General features: G+C 38.7%; 1 protein-coding gene across 1 annotated transcript in view; it reads left to right on the top strand.

Moving 5' to 3' along the window:
* The first annotated feature begins 6,905 nt into the window (after positions 1-6,905).
* Positions 6,906-18,677, top strand: part of USP38 (ubiquitin specific peptidase 38) — a 28,978-nt gene continuing 17,206 nt past the window's right edge. The window contains exons 1-4 of the mRNA XM_081077548.1: positions 6,906-10,200; positions 11,788-11,923; positions 16,682-16,811; positions 18,537-18,638. Coding sequence (XP_080933674.1) covers positions 9,519-10,200; positions 11,788-11,923; positions 16,682-16,811; positions 18,537-18,638 — 1,050 coding nt within the window. The 5' untranslated portion in view covers positions 6,906-9,518. The remainder of the gene's footprint in view (positions 10,201-11,787; positions 11,924-16,681; positions 16,812-18,536; positions 18,639-18,677) is intronic.

Genomic DNA, 18,677 nt, shown 5'->3' on the forward strand with positions numbered 1-18,677 from the left:
TGATCCACCAGTCAGAGTATGGAGGCCAAATGATCAATGGAATTGTAGCTCAACTCTGTCTCTCAGTAGGCCAAAGTGTGTCCCCTAACCTATTCTGTGGTTATATCAGAACAGATATACTCAGCAACTAGCAGAATCCCAACATTGGTTCCCTGACATGTGAAGTGAGGGCTATTAAAGTGGGAAAGACCAAGTAGAATCCATTAAAACCACCTCAATCATGGAAAATAGTAAACAAAAAGAAATGCCATATTCCCAGGAGGATTGCAGAGATTAGTGGCATAATTCAGGACTTGAAAGATGCAGAAGTGGTGATGCCCACTACATCCCCATTCAACTCACCTATTTACCCTGTACAGAAGAGAGATGAATCTTGGAGAATGACAGTACATTATCATACGCTTAACTAGGTGGAGACTCTGATGGCAGTGGCTCTACCAGATGCGGTTTCATTCCATGAGCAAATTAACACATCCTCTGGTACCTAGCATGCAGCTATTCGTCCGGCAAATGCTTTCTTTCTTGATACCTATTAGTAAAGACTACCAGAAGCAGTTTGTTTCCAGCTAGCAAGGCCAGCAAGACACTTTCACTCTCCTACATCAGGTGACTATACCTCTCCAGCCCTAACTTGGATGTTATTATTTAATTCTCAGGTGTCTTGATCATGTTTTCTTCCACAAGATAGCACACTGGTCCATTACATTGATGATGACATTGGACCCGGTGAGCAAAAGGTGTCCACTACACTAGACTCTATGGTAAGACACTCACAGGCAGATATACTTTTCTCCTTGTGTAAAATATCTCTTGGACCTTAGTAGAGACTGACTACATAACCATGAGCCACCAAGATACCATGACCTGAGATGCTTATCCAGTTGCTTAATTGGATGTGATCTGACCCACCAGGCCTAAAATGTGGTGTGCACAGTACCACTCCTTCATCAAATGGAAATGGTTTATACGAGTATGTGATCAGCCTAAGAGGACCCTGAAGGCACAAGTAAGTTGCCTATAAAAGTGGCCCAAATGCCCATGATCCTCACTCCTGCCACACTGCCTTCAATCTCCCAGCATGCACCAATGGCTTCATGCGGAGTTGGCTTACAATCAGTTGACTAAGGAAGAGAAGACTCTAGCCTGGTTTGCAGATGGTCTTGGAGCAAAGTTCTCCAGAACTCCGGGTATGCTCTCAGTCAGCATCTGATATATGGTGTTGTTTCTCTCACAGCCACGTCTCACAGGTCCAGAAACCAAGGAGTAGAAATGGGAGTGACATCACTCTCTACTACCCCTAGTGACCTGTTAGCAAAATTTTTGTTCCCTATTCCTGTGACCTTATATTCTGCTGGCTTAGAAGTCTTAGTTGTGAAGGAAGGAATGCTTCCATCAGGAAACACAAGGATTCCATTGAACTGGGAGTTAAGAATGCCACTAGGCCACTTTGAACTCATACCTATGAATCAACAAGCAACGAAGGGAGTCACTGTGCTGGCTGGGGTGACTGATCCTATCAAGGGGAAACTGGACTGCTACTCCACAATGGAGGTAAGGAATGTACTGTCTGGATTACAAGCGATCCTTTAAGGCATCTCTTAGTATTACCACGCCCTGTGATTAATGCCAATGTAAATCTACAACAATCCAGTCTAGGCAGGACTACTCATGGTCCAAGTTCTTCACGAATGAAGGTCTGCGTCACTCTGCAAGGCAGACAACCACAACCAGCTGAGGTGCTTGCTGAAGGCAAAGGGAATACAGAATAGTGGCACAGGGTTGTTATAAATACCATCTATATCCACACGACCAGTTACAAAAATGAAGACTGTAATTGTCATAAGTATTTCCTCATTTTGTTATATGTGTAATATATTTGCTTAGTTTACATAATAAAAGTATTTGCTTCGTATATAGGTATATTTAATATATTTATATATGTATGTGTGTGTGTATATGTGTATATCAAATACTTTTGTGTTCTTTCCTCTTATTCACTTATCATGTAACGTAACATGTATTTAAGTAAATTTTACATCATAGTATTTAAGTTATAGGGTATCAAGAAGAAGAGTAAACATCACACAAAGGCTTTACCTCCTCTTCTGGGGAAGAGGTTAGTGTTTCTGGTTGTATGCAGGTTAGGTGGAATTATGATCATTATTGCCTTTATTTGGATATTAAATGTGGTTTAAGGAGATGTGTATAGGTGCCAAGTTGACAAGGGGTGGACATGTAATGGTTAATTTTATGTCACATTGACTGGGTCACAGAGTCATAATATTTAAGGTCAGATATTTGCTTAAATATTATTTTCCAGAGTGTCTATAAGAAGGTTTCTGTATGAGATTAACATTTGACAAAGTAGACTGAGGAAAGCAGACTGCCCTACCCAATGTGGGTGGGCCTCATCCAACCTATTAAAGGACTGAATAGAACAAAAAGACAGTAAGAGAGAATCCATGCTTGGACGAGAACTATGCCATAACTCTCTTGGGACTCCAGCTTGCTAACTGCACATCCTGGTACTTCTCAGCCTCCATAACTGTGTAAGCCAAATCCTTATAAAAAAAGCTCACATGGTTTTGTTTCTATTTGTTCTATTTCTCTTGAGAACCCAACTGATAACCATACAAAACTATTCCATCACAAAGATCACCCTCATGCTATACCTTTCTAGTCATATCCATTATCCTCTTTCCCTCTAACTTTCCAAACCCTTGGCAACCACTAACATGTTCTAAAATTTTCTTATTTCGAGCATGTTATATAAGTGGAATCCCACATTATGTGATCTTTGAGATTGGCTTTTTCTGCTTTACATGTTTTTGAGATCCATCCAACTTGTCATGTCTATCAAGAGTTTGTTCCTTTTTATTTCTAGTAGTATTATCTGGCATGGATGTACTAGTTTGTTTAGTCATTTACCTATTGATAAACATTTTGGTTGACTCGTTATTGGCTATCACAAATAAAGCTGCTATGAACATTGGTGTACATTTTTGTATGAACATAAATTCTCATTTCTCTGGAATAAAAACCTAGTTCAATTGTTCAACCATAAAATAATGCACATTTAATTTTTAAAAACTGCCAAATAATTTCCCAGAGTAACTGAACCATTTTGCATTCCTACCAGCAATGTATGCGATGCAGTTTCTCTGCATCCTTGCCAGCATTGGTTTGTCACTATTTTTTATTTTAGCTGTTCTAATAGGTGTGTAATGATATCTGGAGGTCTCAGTTTCTATTTGCTAGTGGTTTGTGATGTTGAACATCATATCCTGAGCTTATTTGCCACATGTATATCCTCTTCAGTAAACCATATCTTCATGTCTTTTGCTCATTGTTATACGTATTGGTTTTTATTGATTTTCTATAAAAAATTGATAAAATATACATATAACACCATTTTAACCTTGTTTAAGTGTACAGTTCAATGACATGAAGTATATTCATAATGCTGTTCAATCACCACCACTCTCCATATCCAAAATGTTCTATCCTCCCAAAGAGAAACTCTATTAAACAACTCCCCATTGTCTGCTTTCCCAAGTCTCTGGTAACCTCTATTCAACTTCCTGTTTGTATGAACTTGACATCATATAAGTCGAATCATAAAATATTTGTCCTTTTGTGTCTGGCTTATTTCACTTTGCATAGTGTTCAACGTCCATCCATGTTGTAGCATATATTTCATTCCTTTTTATGGCTGAACAAATTTCTTTTATACATGTATAAAATTGTGTCTCCCGTATTTTGTTTATCCATTCATCTGTTGATGAACATTTGAGTGGTTTCCACCTTTTGGATACTGTGAATAATGCTGTTATGCACATTTGTGTACAAGTATAGATTTGAATCCCTGCTTTCAATTCTTTGGGGTATATACCTAGAATTGCTGGATTGAATCATATGGTAATTCTACGGTTAACTTTTTGAGGAACTACCAAATTGTTCCCCATCAGCTACGCCATTTCCATTCCCATCAGCAATGCATAATTTCTCCACAGCCTCACCAACACTTGTTTTTTTCACCTTTAGAAAAATTACAATAGTCATCCTAATATATATGAAGTGGTATCTCATTGTGGTTTTGATTTGCATCTTCCTAATGGTTAATACAGTTAAGCATATTTCGATGTGCTTATTAGCCATTTATATATCTGTGTATCTTCTTTGGAGAAATATTTATTCAAGCCCTTTGCCCATTCTTGAATTGGGCTGTTTTGTTATTGTTGAGCTGTAGTTTTTTATATATTCTGGATAGTAATCACTTATCAGATACAGGCTTTGCAAACATTTTCTCCCATTCTGTACATTGTCTTTCACTCTCTTGCTGGTGTCTGTTGATGTACAAGTCTTTTACCGTTCTTTTGAGAGTTCTTTATTCTAGATACAAGTCTTTTGTCAGATATCTGGTTTACAAATAGTTTCTCCCAGTTTGTAACTTGTTTTTCATTCACCCTTAACAGATTCTTTCACTAAGGAAAAGTTTTAATTTTGATGAAGTCCAATTTATTTGCTTTTGGTGGCCTAAGTACTCTTACCAAGCCCTGGGTTCCAAACATTGTTTCCCATGTTTTCTTCTAAAAGTGTTATGGTTTCATGTTTTACATTTAAATTTATGATCCATTTTGAGTCAATTTTTGTATAAGGCATGAGGTTGAGGTCAAGGTTTGTTTTTTGCCTATGGATAGCCAGTTGTTTCATCATCATTTATTGAAAAGACTATTCTTTCTCTATTGAATAGCTTTTGCACCTTTGTCAAAATTCAGTTGAACATTTCTGTGCATTTATTTCTGGGTACTCTGTTTCATTGATCTATGTGTCTATCCCTCTGCCAATAACACGCTGTCTTGATTATTGTAGTATATAATAAGAATTTGGGTAGAGTGGTTCCTCCTACTTAATTCTTTTTCAAAATTGTTTCCCTACCATCATATTAATTTTAGAATAATCTTATATCTCCAAAAATAAATATCTTACTAGGATTTTATTAAATTTGTACATTAATTGGAAGATAACATCTTTACTATATTGAGTCTTCCAATCCATTACAATATGTATCTTTATTTAGTTAGTTCTTCTTTGATTTATTCTATCAGTGTTTTGTTGATTTCAGTATATGAGTCCAGTACGTTTTGTTAGACTTATGCTTAAGTCGTTTTGTTTTTGAGTGATTGTGAATGGTATTATATTTTTTATTTTGCTCTCCACATGTTCATTGCTAGTATATAAAAGTACAATTAATTTTTGTCTAGTATCCTGTATCCTAAGACCTTGCTGAATTAGTTCTAGAAGTTATTCTGTAGATTTCTTGGAATTTTTTTAAACATGTATTTCATTTCATTAAAACAAATAAAATGTTCATTCATTCATTATATTGTTGGATTGTTTACTTTGTGACAAATACTGTTCTAACTACTAGATACGGAGGTTGCTAAGACAATTAGAGTTTCTTGATCTCGTGGAGCATGGATTCTAGAGGACAGAAAAGGACTACAAGCAATTAAATAAATAACAAATTAATTTCACATGATGGTAAAGTATTATAAAAAAATAAACAGGGGGTGAGGGATGGGTAAGGGGATTAAGAGGTACAAATTTCCAGTTATGAAATAAGTCACAGAGATGTAATGTATAGCACAGGGAATATAGTCAATAATATCGTAATAACTTTGTACAGTGACAGATGGTCACTAGAGTAGACTTATCATGGTAATAACTTCATAAGGTACATAAATGTTGAATCACTACATTGTACACCTTAAGCTAATATAATACTGTATGTCAACTCTAATTTAAAAAAGAAACAAACAAGAGTAACAAAATAAAGTGGTAGATAATTTAGAACTGACTCCATGAGGAGATCACTTCTAAGTAGAGACTTAAATTACAGAAGCCAGAGAATAAAGTTTCAGTAAGTACAAAAGCCCAAAAACTTGAAAGAGTTTGACCTGAGGAAGAACCATAAGAAGGCCGTGTGGCTCACATAGTAAAGAGGAGCATGGTAGGAAAAGACTCAAGAGCTGCTTTAGGTAAGGCCTTGTTGTCAATGGTAGGCACTTGAATTTTATTCTAAATAAAATGGGAAATACTCTATTTAAAATAAGATAGTGAGATTAGCTTGGTGCACCTTATAAGTCATAAAAAATATTAACCTACCTAACCAAAGTGGTTGGTATATTTCTTTCCAGTATATTTCTTTCTTTTTTTCTTACAATTAAAAAAACATACATAAACATAAATTACGTATTTTAAAGTAAGGGGTTATTTCTAATTACTTCACATGATAGTTTATTAGCCACAGCTCTTTCTAATCTACACAGTAAATTTGCTTTGGATGCTACAGGGTAACATAAATATCTAGGGTAAAGTTAACCTAGTAGAGCTGTTGCAGTTTGCCATCTCTAACCATTGCCTTTAGAAATGCCTTTTCTCTTTACTCCTCATAAATACACACACACACACACACACACACACACACACACACACAATTTTTACCTAATAGCTATTTATTTAACCTCTCATGGCTTCATTACCTTATCTATAAAATAAAGCCATTAACATCTATTTCCAAAAGTCTACTTTGAGAACTAAGGATAAAGTATAATATATTGAGTTTTAGGCAAATAGAGGGTGTTTAATAAATAATAATTCCATATCCTGAATTTCTTCTCTTTCAACCCCATCACTTAACTCTGATTCCCAGATCTATGATATTTACAAAACCATTTAATTACCTACTGGGGCATTAGGATAAATCTTTACACAAAAATTTTAAAGCCTGCAGCAATAGTACCTACTAATCCAATGATTAATGGCAAGACATACTACAATAAAACCTTTCCACAGACTTCTGGAAATAGTTTAAAATATTGAACACAAACATGGTACTGTTATACATATATTTTTACTTACGTTATAAAATAATTTAAAGTTGACCACTTCCAATTGAAATCTTATAACCACAACAGACCATATTATGTACATTTTTTCACTGATGGCCAAGAAGGAAACCTGCTTTGAATATTTTGGCATAAAGACTGACTAAATATTTTATCTCATGCATTTATCACTCAAGAACTACTTTAAAAGTTCTGAGTCATGGTGCTTTTGGAAGCCTGATAGTATGAAATTATGTTATTATATAGACTGAAAACAAATTGCACTATGTGTCACTCAGATATATTTTATAACATTCAATTTCTGAAGACATCGTATTAGCAGAAAGGGGGAAACGTTATTGATGATTCAAAGTAATTTGTCAAGTTTTTAACCAACCAATATCTTTTTCCTGTTTGCTTTGGAGTAATCACTTCACTACTGTTGTTCTCATCTTCATTCATTCTCAATTGGCTCCCTATCAAATCCTCCACAAAAGCTAATTCCAAATCGCTTCCACGTACTCTTTCCTCTTAATGCTTTACTTTCTGTTATTTTCTTCTTCCAATGTGGCACCGTTCCCAATAAAATCAAACTTTTCTCTGTGGTTTTACTTTCCATCTATTTGACAAATCCCAAAGCTATTCCCATGATCTAACATGGCTGTCTTTTAGATCCAACTACGGGGACCTCATTTCTTTTATCTTCCATCTCTTCCTACAAACTCAGTCTCAAGTTTCCTTTACCTAGCTCCTATCTGGTCTAGCCTGCCATTCTTTTTAAGATTACCCTAATGTGTTAAGTATATTGGTGTACTCATGTTGTGAATTGATTAAGAAAAAAACACTATTAAGCAAAGTAAACAACTTAACAGTTTTGTTCATTTTTCTACTGGACATTTCAAAGAAACCATTTCTTTAAAGTTTTGTCTGTACTACAGGCCATGAATGTCTGATTTCACAACTATTATTAGCCCAGCCTGGACAGGGTTATAATTAGGCAATATCAAGGCCTCTGGTTAAAACCGAAATTCTTATTGTGAATCTTTGGCATTTAACTTGAAAGAGTCCAAGTGTGATGACTCCGTCTGGTCTTCTGTATTGTAAACTATCTTCAATGTCAGCTTACACATATATTAAACACTGAAATTTTCACCTAGTTTTCTATTTCCTATTTTCAAAATACTCTTTAATATGACAGACACGCACATCTATCTACCTACCTCTCTCTATCTATCTAGGTCTATATCTATACATACAGATGTATCTATCTACCTTTCTATCTACCTGTCTATCTACCTATCTATCTATATCCGACTTTCATGTGCTCACCTGTCATTTTCCAGTAACTCTCCTCCCAGTGTTTGGACAGCTTATAAACTTTCCACATACCACAAAAGCTCACTAAAAAGCGTATTTGCGAGACGCTTGATGAAACAAATCTCTACTGGTGCTGACCACCACTAACCGTACGCCGCCGCGGCCAACACAGTCCTTCCTTCATTAACCACAAGGGAGGACGGAGGCCCCCTAGGGACCCTCGCTCACGTCTGGATGAACACGCCGAGACCTGGAAGGAGTTCTCCTCAGTCCCAGGTTGGAGGGCGTTGTCCTTACTTCCTCCCCAAGTGCTAGCGTTTCCAAAACTTGCGCCTTCACAAGATTTTACATAAAGAGCACTTTCTTGGATTGCACGAGTCACCTGACCCAGACAGACCCTGCAGAGCACGGTAGGTGGGAACCCTGGGGTCGAGGCCACTTCCTTAAAGCGCGCTTCAAGCCGCTCCTCTCGGAAAGCCGCCTGTGACTTGACACACGATGCCCCGTGACGCCAGCGTCGCCTTGGACTCCGCTCGAGGAGGCGGCGCCTGCGCAGCAGCAAAGGGGCGGGGTGGGGAGGAAACCGAGCGCAGCCCGAGGAACCGGAGAGTTGGGGCGCAGGACACAGGGAGGGGAGGGAGGAAAGGAGGGCGGAGGGGCGGAGGGGCGGAGGGGCGGAGGGGCGGAGGGGCGGAGGGGCGGAGGGGCGGAGGGGCGGAGGGGCGGAGGGGCGGAGGGGCGGAGGGGCGGGCCTTTCTACGTCCTCCACTTCCTGTTTGCGGAACCTTCTGGATCCGGGTCAAGGGTGTTCACATCCCCTTCTCCCCGGCTGATCCGGCACCCTGGGTGACAGCGGCTCCAGACTCAGCCCAGGGCCCGTTTCATCTCACGATCTGCTGGAGCCCTGACGCCCACACCTGCCCCGGGACGCGGAGGCGCGCTTCCTCCACCTACAGGCTCGCAGTCCCGGGCCCTGAGCGCCCGCTGCCGCCGGCGGGGGGGCGTCCTGCTGGCCCCTCCGTGCTGATGCTGAGGAGGACCGCGGGCCCGGCGCGGCGGCCAAGTGCGGGCCTCGGGCTCATTAGGCCTGCTGCGGGCGGTGCCGGTCCTTCCGCGCCCCGAGCTTACCATCTGCTGCCCGGACTTGGATGGACCCCCCTGCCCGATAAATGTGGCTGTTGAGGCGGCCGTGGCGGTGGTCGGTCCCGCTGCTGCTGCGCTCCAAGTTCACCTCCGCCCCGGGGCTCGCCTGCCCCAACTCGGGGCTGTCGCCGCCCGCTCCCCACCGCCTGGCGTTGCAGCGTGGCGACCATGGACAAGATCCTGGAGGGCCTGGTGAGTTCTTCGCACCCGCTGCCCCTGAAGCGGCTGATTGTGCGGAAAGTGGTGGAATCGGCGGAGCATTGGCTAGACGAGGCGCAGTGCGAGGCCATGTTTGACCTGACCACCCGGCTCATCCTGGAGGGCCAGGACCCCTTCCAGCGACAAGTGGGGCACCAAGTGCTGGAGGCCTACGCACGATACCACAGGCCCGAGTTCGAGTCCTTCTTCAACAAGACGTTCGTGTTGGGCCTCCTGCAGCAGGGCTACCACTCGCTGGACAGGAAGGACGTGGCCCTCCTGGACTACATTCACAACGGCCTGAAGCTGATCATGAGCTGCCCGTCGGTGCTGGAACTCTTCAGCCTGCTGCAGGTGGAGGTGCTGCGGATGGTGTGTGAGAGGCCCGAGCCGCAGCTGTGTGCCCGGCTGAGCGACCTGCTGACCGACTTCGTGCAGTGCATCCCGAAGGGGAAGTTGTCCATCACCTTCTGTCAGCAGCTGGTTCGGACGATAGGCCACTTCCAGTGCGTGTCCACTCAGGAGAAAGAGCTGCGAGAGTATGTCTCTCAGGTGACAAAAGTGAGTAGCTTGCTGCAAAACATCTGGAAGGCGGAGCCCTCCACCCTGCTGCCTTCCCTGCAAGAAGTTTTTGCAAGCATTTCTTCCACAGGTAAGGGTCATTATATTCCAAGAAAATCTCTCTTGAAAATTCAGTATGTCTGTCCCATACACACACCAGGTTTGCCTCCCTACCCTGAAAATATTGTTCATGGAAAGCAAATCTTAGTACCCGCATCCAAAATTTTATTCCCATGCACTGCCCTACTTAGCCTGTCACTTTGTACCTTGAAAAACAGACCGTGTTTTTATTTTAAAGGTTGGGAACGTCAAGGTCTAAGACTTTTGGCACTAAACAAGTTAATCACCCAGCCTCTGCTCCACTTATGGAATGCTTTGAGGATGACAGCTACTACATAATGCTTCTAGTTATTAGTGACTAATGGTAGCGTAATAAGGTTTACCATATTATTATGGTACTGTGACCCTATCATTTTGTTGTAATGAATTTTCATCCTGTTTTCTAATTTTCCCATTCTTTTATTCATGGGCTTTGCATTTTTATTACTGGATTATCCTAGTTAACTATGTAGTTTTTGAGTATTGACATTTCCTGTGTACAGTAGTGTTTGTGAGAAGGACACAGGTAGAATGAGGGAAGGGAAGGAATATGTATAAGGACTTAAATAGCTGTTTTTCCACTAGGGATATAACCCACCACCTGCATCCTTGCAAAGCGGTGAGGGGTCAAGGGATACTTGGCAAAAAAATGCTTTGTCACCCCAGAATTTTACCTGTGCCTTTACATTCCTTGTTCTGACATGGAGCTTCCAGCTCTGTACGTTGTGAAACAATAGATCCAAAACTGTTCACTTCGTCTCTACTTGGTACAACCATTCTCCCTGGCTGTTGTTGGAAATTGAATTTGTGAAGGAGGTGTCTGTCCTCCTTAATCTCGAGAACCAGAAATAAGAGTACAGTTTTAATAAGCTCCATGCGTTCTGATGAATTAAATGTAAATACATTTATGAAAGAATTACCAACTGTTTATTTGCAGTATCAGGGTTGATTTATTTTTTTTAATTGTAATTCTTGTATTGCCTGTGTTGCTAGAACTGTTAGATTTCCCCAGAACTTTTTCAGCTGTAGCCATAAAGCTGCTCACCTTGGATTTGCTTAATTTTTATATAGTTTAAGTGAAATCTCTCTCCAAAATTCACTTTAATTTCTACTTTTTTAATAAATTTTTTTAAATCTTCCTTAGAGCAATGTAATGACTACTGTAATTAATACTCGTAAGTTAACTTGGAGGGTCTAAACTGGGAATTTAAATGATACCTTGCATTTCTTTTCTGACTACTACTTTACAAATGAATATTTTTAGCACAATGATTTAATGTTAAAGGATGCAAGAAAATAAAGTCACGTGACTAAATATGGCAATAGTGAATAGTTTTTATGTTGGAATAGTTCTGTCTGTAGAATGAGTAATCATTGCGACTCACTCTTAATCTCTAACTTCTATAATTGAACATCCCTTTTATGTTAGACTCTACCCATGAGGTGGAGCGTAACAACTGCTTCCTGATTAACACCTTTACTGCAATTACATTTTTTTTTTTTTTGGTTAATTGTTCTCTCAATACTTCACTTTAACCTTCTTGCCATATTCCTTTTTCTTTTTAATTAAAAAAAATAGATGCGTCATTTGAACCTTCTGTAGCATTGGCAAGCCTTGTGCAGCACATTCCTCTTCAGATGATTACAGTTCTCATCAGGAGCCTTACTACGGATCCAAATGTAAAAGACGCAAGTATGACCCAAGCTCTTTGCAGGTACTTCTTCATGACAATATAGATGGTAACTGTAGATTGGGGAGGAGGAAATAGTTTGTTGTATTTTGTCAATAATGAAAGACTGAAGAGAAGTATTCAAAACTGAAATCATGGAATCAAATATAGAAAGATTCTCCAAATTAATTGTTTATCTTACTGTATGCTTGACAGGCATCCCAGTAATTCACAAGTCCATTTTCAATTCAGTTTTTTTTTTTAATTCCAAAAACATACACACATATACTCTCATTATACAGTCAGGAGTTGGTTGGATTGTCAATATATTTTTCTAACTTCTTTGCTCATTGTTTCTTGCAACCTATTTCTTCCCTCTGGGATTTTTTTTTTTTTTTTCCCTAGCTAATTTACTTTCATTCAGGATCGCTGGGTAATAGTTTGCATTTGTCTGTTTGAAATGTCTTTTTCTTCCTTATTCTTCTTTCTTTCTCATTATTCAACAGTAGCTATTCCTGTGGCACCGTGCTGTTAGGATATTCTTCATTGTATCTGTTTTTATTTCCTTTTCCCTTTATTCTTATCACTTTATCAATTCTCATTTATACTCAGATGTGGTTGATTTCCAAGTCCTTATGTAAAGTCCTCAGTATTCATTTGCTTTTAAGAAACCCTCTTATCGCCCCATCTCTCCATAATGAAACTCCTATGTCCTTGTTTACCAGCAACTCTTCTGTCAGTGTGATTGTAAGTAACAGCACTAAAATTTCTTTCTTTTTGAGATGACTGTATCATAAATTATGCTGTCCTATGCATAAAATAGAATGAGATTCAGAGAATTACAGATTTCACAAGTGAAAGTGAAATTAGCAATCAGTTGGTCCATTGCCTAAGTATTAATACCTAACATTTTCATTACATGCCTTAAGACCACCAGAGTCTTCCAGTTGGTCTTTTGGTCAGGAGTGACTTAACTCTCTTCTCTCAGTCATCCTGACCTACTCATTTTTCCCTTCTGATCAAGAAACTACAGTGACTTCTACCACTTACTAAATCAAGTGCAAATTCTACTTCTTGGCATTTAGTACTCCTGGTCTTAATTTTTCAGTCTTTTCAAAACACCCATGGTATCCAATTAGAATTTTTTTGTAGTTGTTTGTATAATATATTTGGAAATTAATTTTTACCTATTCATGTCTATGAGAAAAATTGTGATCCAGTTTTTATATTTCATTTCCAGTTTAGCTACATGATCATATTTAACCCATAATGTACCTGGAATAATTATTCTTATTATATTACAAATGTAACTGAAAAGGATAGCAATGTTTATTTTTACCATACTCCTACCTTATACTTCCCCACACATAGCACTTATTATGTTTTACTGTTCATTTTCTACAATCCAAAGAAATGTAAATGCAAATGCCATACTAGGACCAGATAAGTAACATTAAAGTATGAAATGGGCCAGGTGCACTTGAAATAATAGGAAATGAGGCATACAAGCACCTTCTAAAAAAGAAAGCTGATCTTCAACTCCAGCTGTCTTGTTGCTGCAAGGAAACTTGAGTTCTGTGTTACTGATCTGACTTTTCAAAAGAAACCTGAAATTCCGTTTTTTTTATGTGAAATTTCCCAATTTTTAAAACATTGAAACAAATAAAACAGAAGGCCAGATCTAGCCCTGAAGCTGCCATCTAAAAAGTGAAAATTGATTTCATTCTCCACAAATTAAGATTATATCAATTTTGTGATCTTTCATAATGTTGCCAATTTTAATGTTAAGGTCTTCAAGTTGCATGCATTTTCTTTAGCTATCGAAAGAAATGGTTTCAATAAATTTGAGCCACTTCTCAGTGCCACACGCTATGCTAAGTACTGGGAATCCAAAGATTAAAGATTAAACAACAGCAACAAAAAGCAAGATCACTGCTCTCAAGCGCAAGGTCTAATGGAGGAAACAAGACTTCAAAGTACATAAATTACAGCTACAGTTAAATGTTCTTTAAATTCTTTTAAGTATTAAGAAATTAAATCGGTATATCAGGGTTAAGTGTCCTCAGAGTCAAATAGTAACCAATACCTGGTGGATAAGATTACTGTAGTTAACCATAAAAATAACTCGGCCTGCAGTGCCTGTGCCTGAGAGGATTTCGACATATGCAAGTTCAATCAAATTGACGCAGAACTGGAATATAATTACAATGTAACCAAAAACATTGTATCAAATGCCAGCAGAGCTGAGTTCAGATACCAGTACTGTTATTTATTAATTGCATGACCATTGATAAATTTTCTAACTTGTCTTACTAATTTAAGGGCAGAAACCATATCTTACTATTATATTCTCAGCACTTTACCCCGTACCAGCACCTAACACAGTACCTGTTACATAATAGACATGCGAATATTTATGTCTTCTAATTTGTGCTACTTCTGATTGAAGTTTCTTTAGGGTAATCAGGAGTTTGGGTACACATGGGATAAGGTAAATTCTGAAATCCAGTTTTTTATATGAAATTTTCTCAATTTGGAACAGTAAATAAAACTGAAGGCTGGAGCTAGCCCTTAGGCTGTCTTCTAAAAGTGAAAACTGGTTTTATTCTCCACAAATTAATATTAATCTATTTTGTGGCTTTTCATAATATTTCCAATTTTAATATTAAGGTTTACAAGTTGCATTTTTTGGGGGGAGGAGGGTCTTTTTAGCTGTAGAAAGCAATGGTTCATAAGATTTATGAAGTGGGAGGCTAGAAATGGGGAGAATAAAGGAAAAGTCTGTTTGAGTGATTAGGGATAATGAAGGGACATAGCCAAGTACAATTTTCTACTCTGCCCACTCTCACCCTTTCCCAGGACTCCCCTTAGACCTGAGCTACAGGGAGTTGTGGCCATAGGCCCTGTGTTCTAGGGAGCTCTGTCTGTTCCCACTCCCCATGGCACAGAGTCCACAAAGCCAAGGACATGTGCTCACACAATTCCTCCTCTAAACCACACCGTGTGTGTGTGTGTGTGTATGTGTGTGTGTGTGTGTGTTTATACTAAAAAAAATATACACTGTGTACTCACATGATTTTCTTTTAAATAAAAACAGCTTTTTCTTTTAAAAAGACTTCACTGGTATTGTTGGTTTTTTTTTCTTTTGTAATTCAACAATATCTCAGCTCTTTCCATGCTAGAGCCCCATGGGTAGATTCATGTAGATCTTTCTCATTCTGTAAAACTCTACATGTTCCATAGTATAGTTGGCCATTTCCTTATCGATGGACGTTTAGATCATTTTCATTTTTTCCATATCATAAACAGTGCTACACTGAATATGCTCTATGTGCACAGCTGCATGTGTCTCTGCTTTCTACTCCATGTATGCAGAGTGGCCACTGGGTTTTATGAACATCAGTCTGACTACAGTTGGAAGATGTCGAACAGCTGTCAGTGACTGCTTTAAAGACTTACGACCATTATTTTTGGAAGAAGATAGCCAGAAAAACAAAAAGGGAAATACGATGTGTGTAGGAAACAGGGAACATACAGATAACTTGTAGTTAACATGCATTTGGACTTTGGGGCCATCTTAATTTCTGATGGAACATAAAAATCTTTCGAGCAAAAACCTTAATAAAGATAATACTCCAATGTTACTGTAGATATAACATAGCTGTTGTGAAAATAAACATATCAATTTATAAGTCAGTCTTTTTAATATATGAGTAGCTCTTTTGGTCATGTGTTAAAGTACTTAGTGTTCATATTTTACATTTTGTATAATCGGTATTTATTTATTTATTGCCACATATATTAATATTTGGTAGAAGAGAGACATTCACAATGACTGTTTCCAATGTCATCTATTAACTCATTTACTCTTCATATCAGCCCTGTAAAATAAGCATGTTTTTCTGTAATCTACAAATGAGGAAACTGAGACATCAAGAGGTTAAATAATTTACATAAGTATTTAGGGTCGCCCAGCTAATAAATGGTGAATTGAAATTTTTAAATCCCATCACTCTGACTTCAAAAACCTGTTTTTTCACTACTATTTTCTTATTATATAATCCCCCAAATTGGATTACTGGATCAAATGATACGAACCTTTGGCCCAATTGCTTTCTAAGAGTCATACCAGTCTTCTTGTGGTTGATATCTAACATCAGGGACAGTCTCCATCAGACCCCATATTACTTTGTCTTTATTCCCGTTAAACGGGGTTGTTACTCAAGAAGAAAAACAATCACTAATGCAAAATGAGGCTATTTAGGATATTTACACATTCAGTGCCCTTTTATCTATTTAAAGTTTCCTTTTGTTGTCTTTGTTTAGTAGGCTTTTGAAAAGGGATGAAGAAAACCTGTTTTACAATTCAAGATACAGTCTTTTATAACAGTGCATTTCATACTTATACTGTAACCACCAGAGGAAAAATTTTTATTTATATCCGTATGTCTTAATTCAGGTAGCTGTATTTGAACTGCTCTTCTTAGAGTAAATTTGTCTAATGCATTCTTGATATCACTATATGGAATAAATTTAAAATTATGCAAAATGATAGTTTGTCAGAAGTTATTTTTATGGAAATGTGTCATACAAGAAACTCAGCTTGCAATACAAATTGGGAACTCCTTGCATACAAGCACCCATTATACTCATTTCTACCTCTTGATCAGTGCTTTTCACAAGCAAGCGCAGTAAATGTTGAGTCACAAAGTGAGTGTTTATCTACTGCAACTTGTTATTCCTAGCGAAATAGTGTTGACAATATTTTCAATACTGATAGCTTTGTTTTTCTTCAATTTTCAGAATGATTGACTGGCTGTCCTGGCCTTTGGCTCAGTATGTGGATACATGGGTGATTGCACTCTTGAAAGGACTGGCAGCTGTCCAAAAGTTTACTATTTTGATAGATGTTACTTTACTGAAAATAGAACTGGTAAGTGGGAGTACATAAATCTATTAGAATGCATGGACTTATATAATCTATCTTATTTTTATCTTTGGGTTGTCCCCTTTAAAGCATGTAATTTTGAATATGTTCTTGTTTGGTTTTGTTTTAAATAATAATTTTGAAAAGGTTTTAGAAATTCAAAATGCTATTTAAGTATGGGTAACTAAAATAATTTTGGTATTTTCAAAAATCTAATATGAAAACATATTTTTCCCATTATCTCTTGAACCCAACTAATCAAGTTTTTATAAGGATTATTCAACCAAAACTGCCTTTGACACCAGTGCTTTCCAATGTTGCTAGACCCAGGAGTTATTTTTCAGGCCTCCTCTTGTTTGACCTGTCAGCAGCTTTGACACAGTTGATCACTCCCTCTTGAAACGTTTTCCTCACTTAGTTTCCAGAACATCCTACTCTGCTAGTTCACTGGCATCTCCGTCTCCCGTAGTGGCTCTTTCTTACTTCGGAGTGCCGTAGAGCTTCGTCCTTGGTCCACTTTCTTCTCAGGCCATACTTATCACGCATGTGTCCTATGGCTTTAAATAACTTCTAAGTTAATGACTGCCAGCTTTATTTATGTTTCTAGTCCATTATTCTCCCATGAACTCCATATTCATGTATCCAACTGTCTGTACTTGGATCTCAAATTCAACTTCTCCACTGTCTAACCCCTGATTTTTCCCTCCCAGACCTGTCTTCCCTATCTCAGACGGCTGCTCGGTACTTCCCCTTGTTCAGGCCAAAAACCTTGAAGCTGCTTTGTCTCTTTTCACTCTTTCTCAGCCTGTATCCTACAAATCCTGTTGCTTCCCCCTTTAAAATGTGTGCAGAATGCTACCACTGTTAACCAGCCACATCACTACCACCCTGGTCAAAAGTCACTGTCATCCCTTGCTGTAATGGTTTCAGCAGCCTCCCTGCTCCTGCCCTTGGTCCCCTCCAGGTCTCCTACAAGGTCCTACACGATGTGGCCCAGGCTGCTTCCCTCATCCAGTCTCCCAGTGTCATTGCCTCAGTTTCTGCTTTACACTGCCCTCCTTGCTACGTCTCTCGTACACCAGGCTCAAGGCCTCAGGGCTTTGCAGTGCTAGCTTTGTCCTGCTTATTCTGCTCTTCTCCAAGGTATCTGCCAGCCTTATTCACATTCCCTTCAGTTTTTCATAGGCAGATGTCACCTTTTTCATGAGGCGTTTTTTAAATACCTTATATAATAAAATAGCAGACCCCTTTGTCACTCAGCAGTCCCTGTTCATCACCCTGCTTTCAAAGCACTTATCTCCATGGTACTTTTTATTGTCTCTACCCACCCTCTAGAAAGTGAGCCCTGTAAGATCAGAGATTTTGCTTTGATACACTTATGTATCACCAGTGCCTAAAACAGTGCTCAGCATTAGTAGGTGCTCAATAAATATTTGGTGAATGAATTGAATGAATAATGGACCCGAGAGCTATCACCATATAAACATGCTTTGACAGATTTGTATTTGATCAGTGATATTTAAGAGTTGACTAGGCCCTCAATCTCTGTCACGTTATCTCCCAACTGTCTCCTTCTCCCAAAGTTTCATGACATATGTTATGGTAGAACTTTCCAGGAAGAGGGGCATACATGTATTCACAGAAAAAGTTGGGGCTCTAAGAAAATAACCACTGACTGGGTTAAAGGCTTCCTTACAAATCTTTAAGGTGGATGTCTTGTCTCTTTTAAAGGTTTTTAATCGACTTTGGTTTCCTCTTGTGAGACCTGGTGCTCTTGCAGTTCTCTCCCACATGCTGCTTAGTTTTCAGCACTCCCCAGAGGCGTTCCATTTGGTAAGTTATGACACGAGCTTTCTACATTGAAAAACCTTG

The sequence above is a fragment of the Rhinolophus hipposideros genome, assembly GCF_964194185.1.
Source record: "Rhinolophus hipposideros genome assembly, chromosome: 16".
NCBI classification, from domain to species: Eukaryota; Metazoa; Chordata; class Mammalia; order Chiroptera; family Rhinolophidae; genus Rhinolophus; species Rhinolophus hipposideros.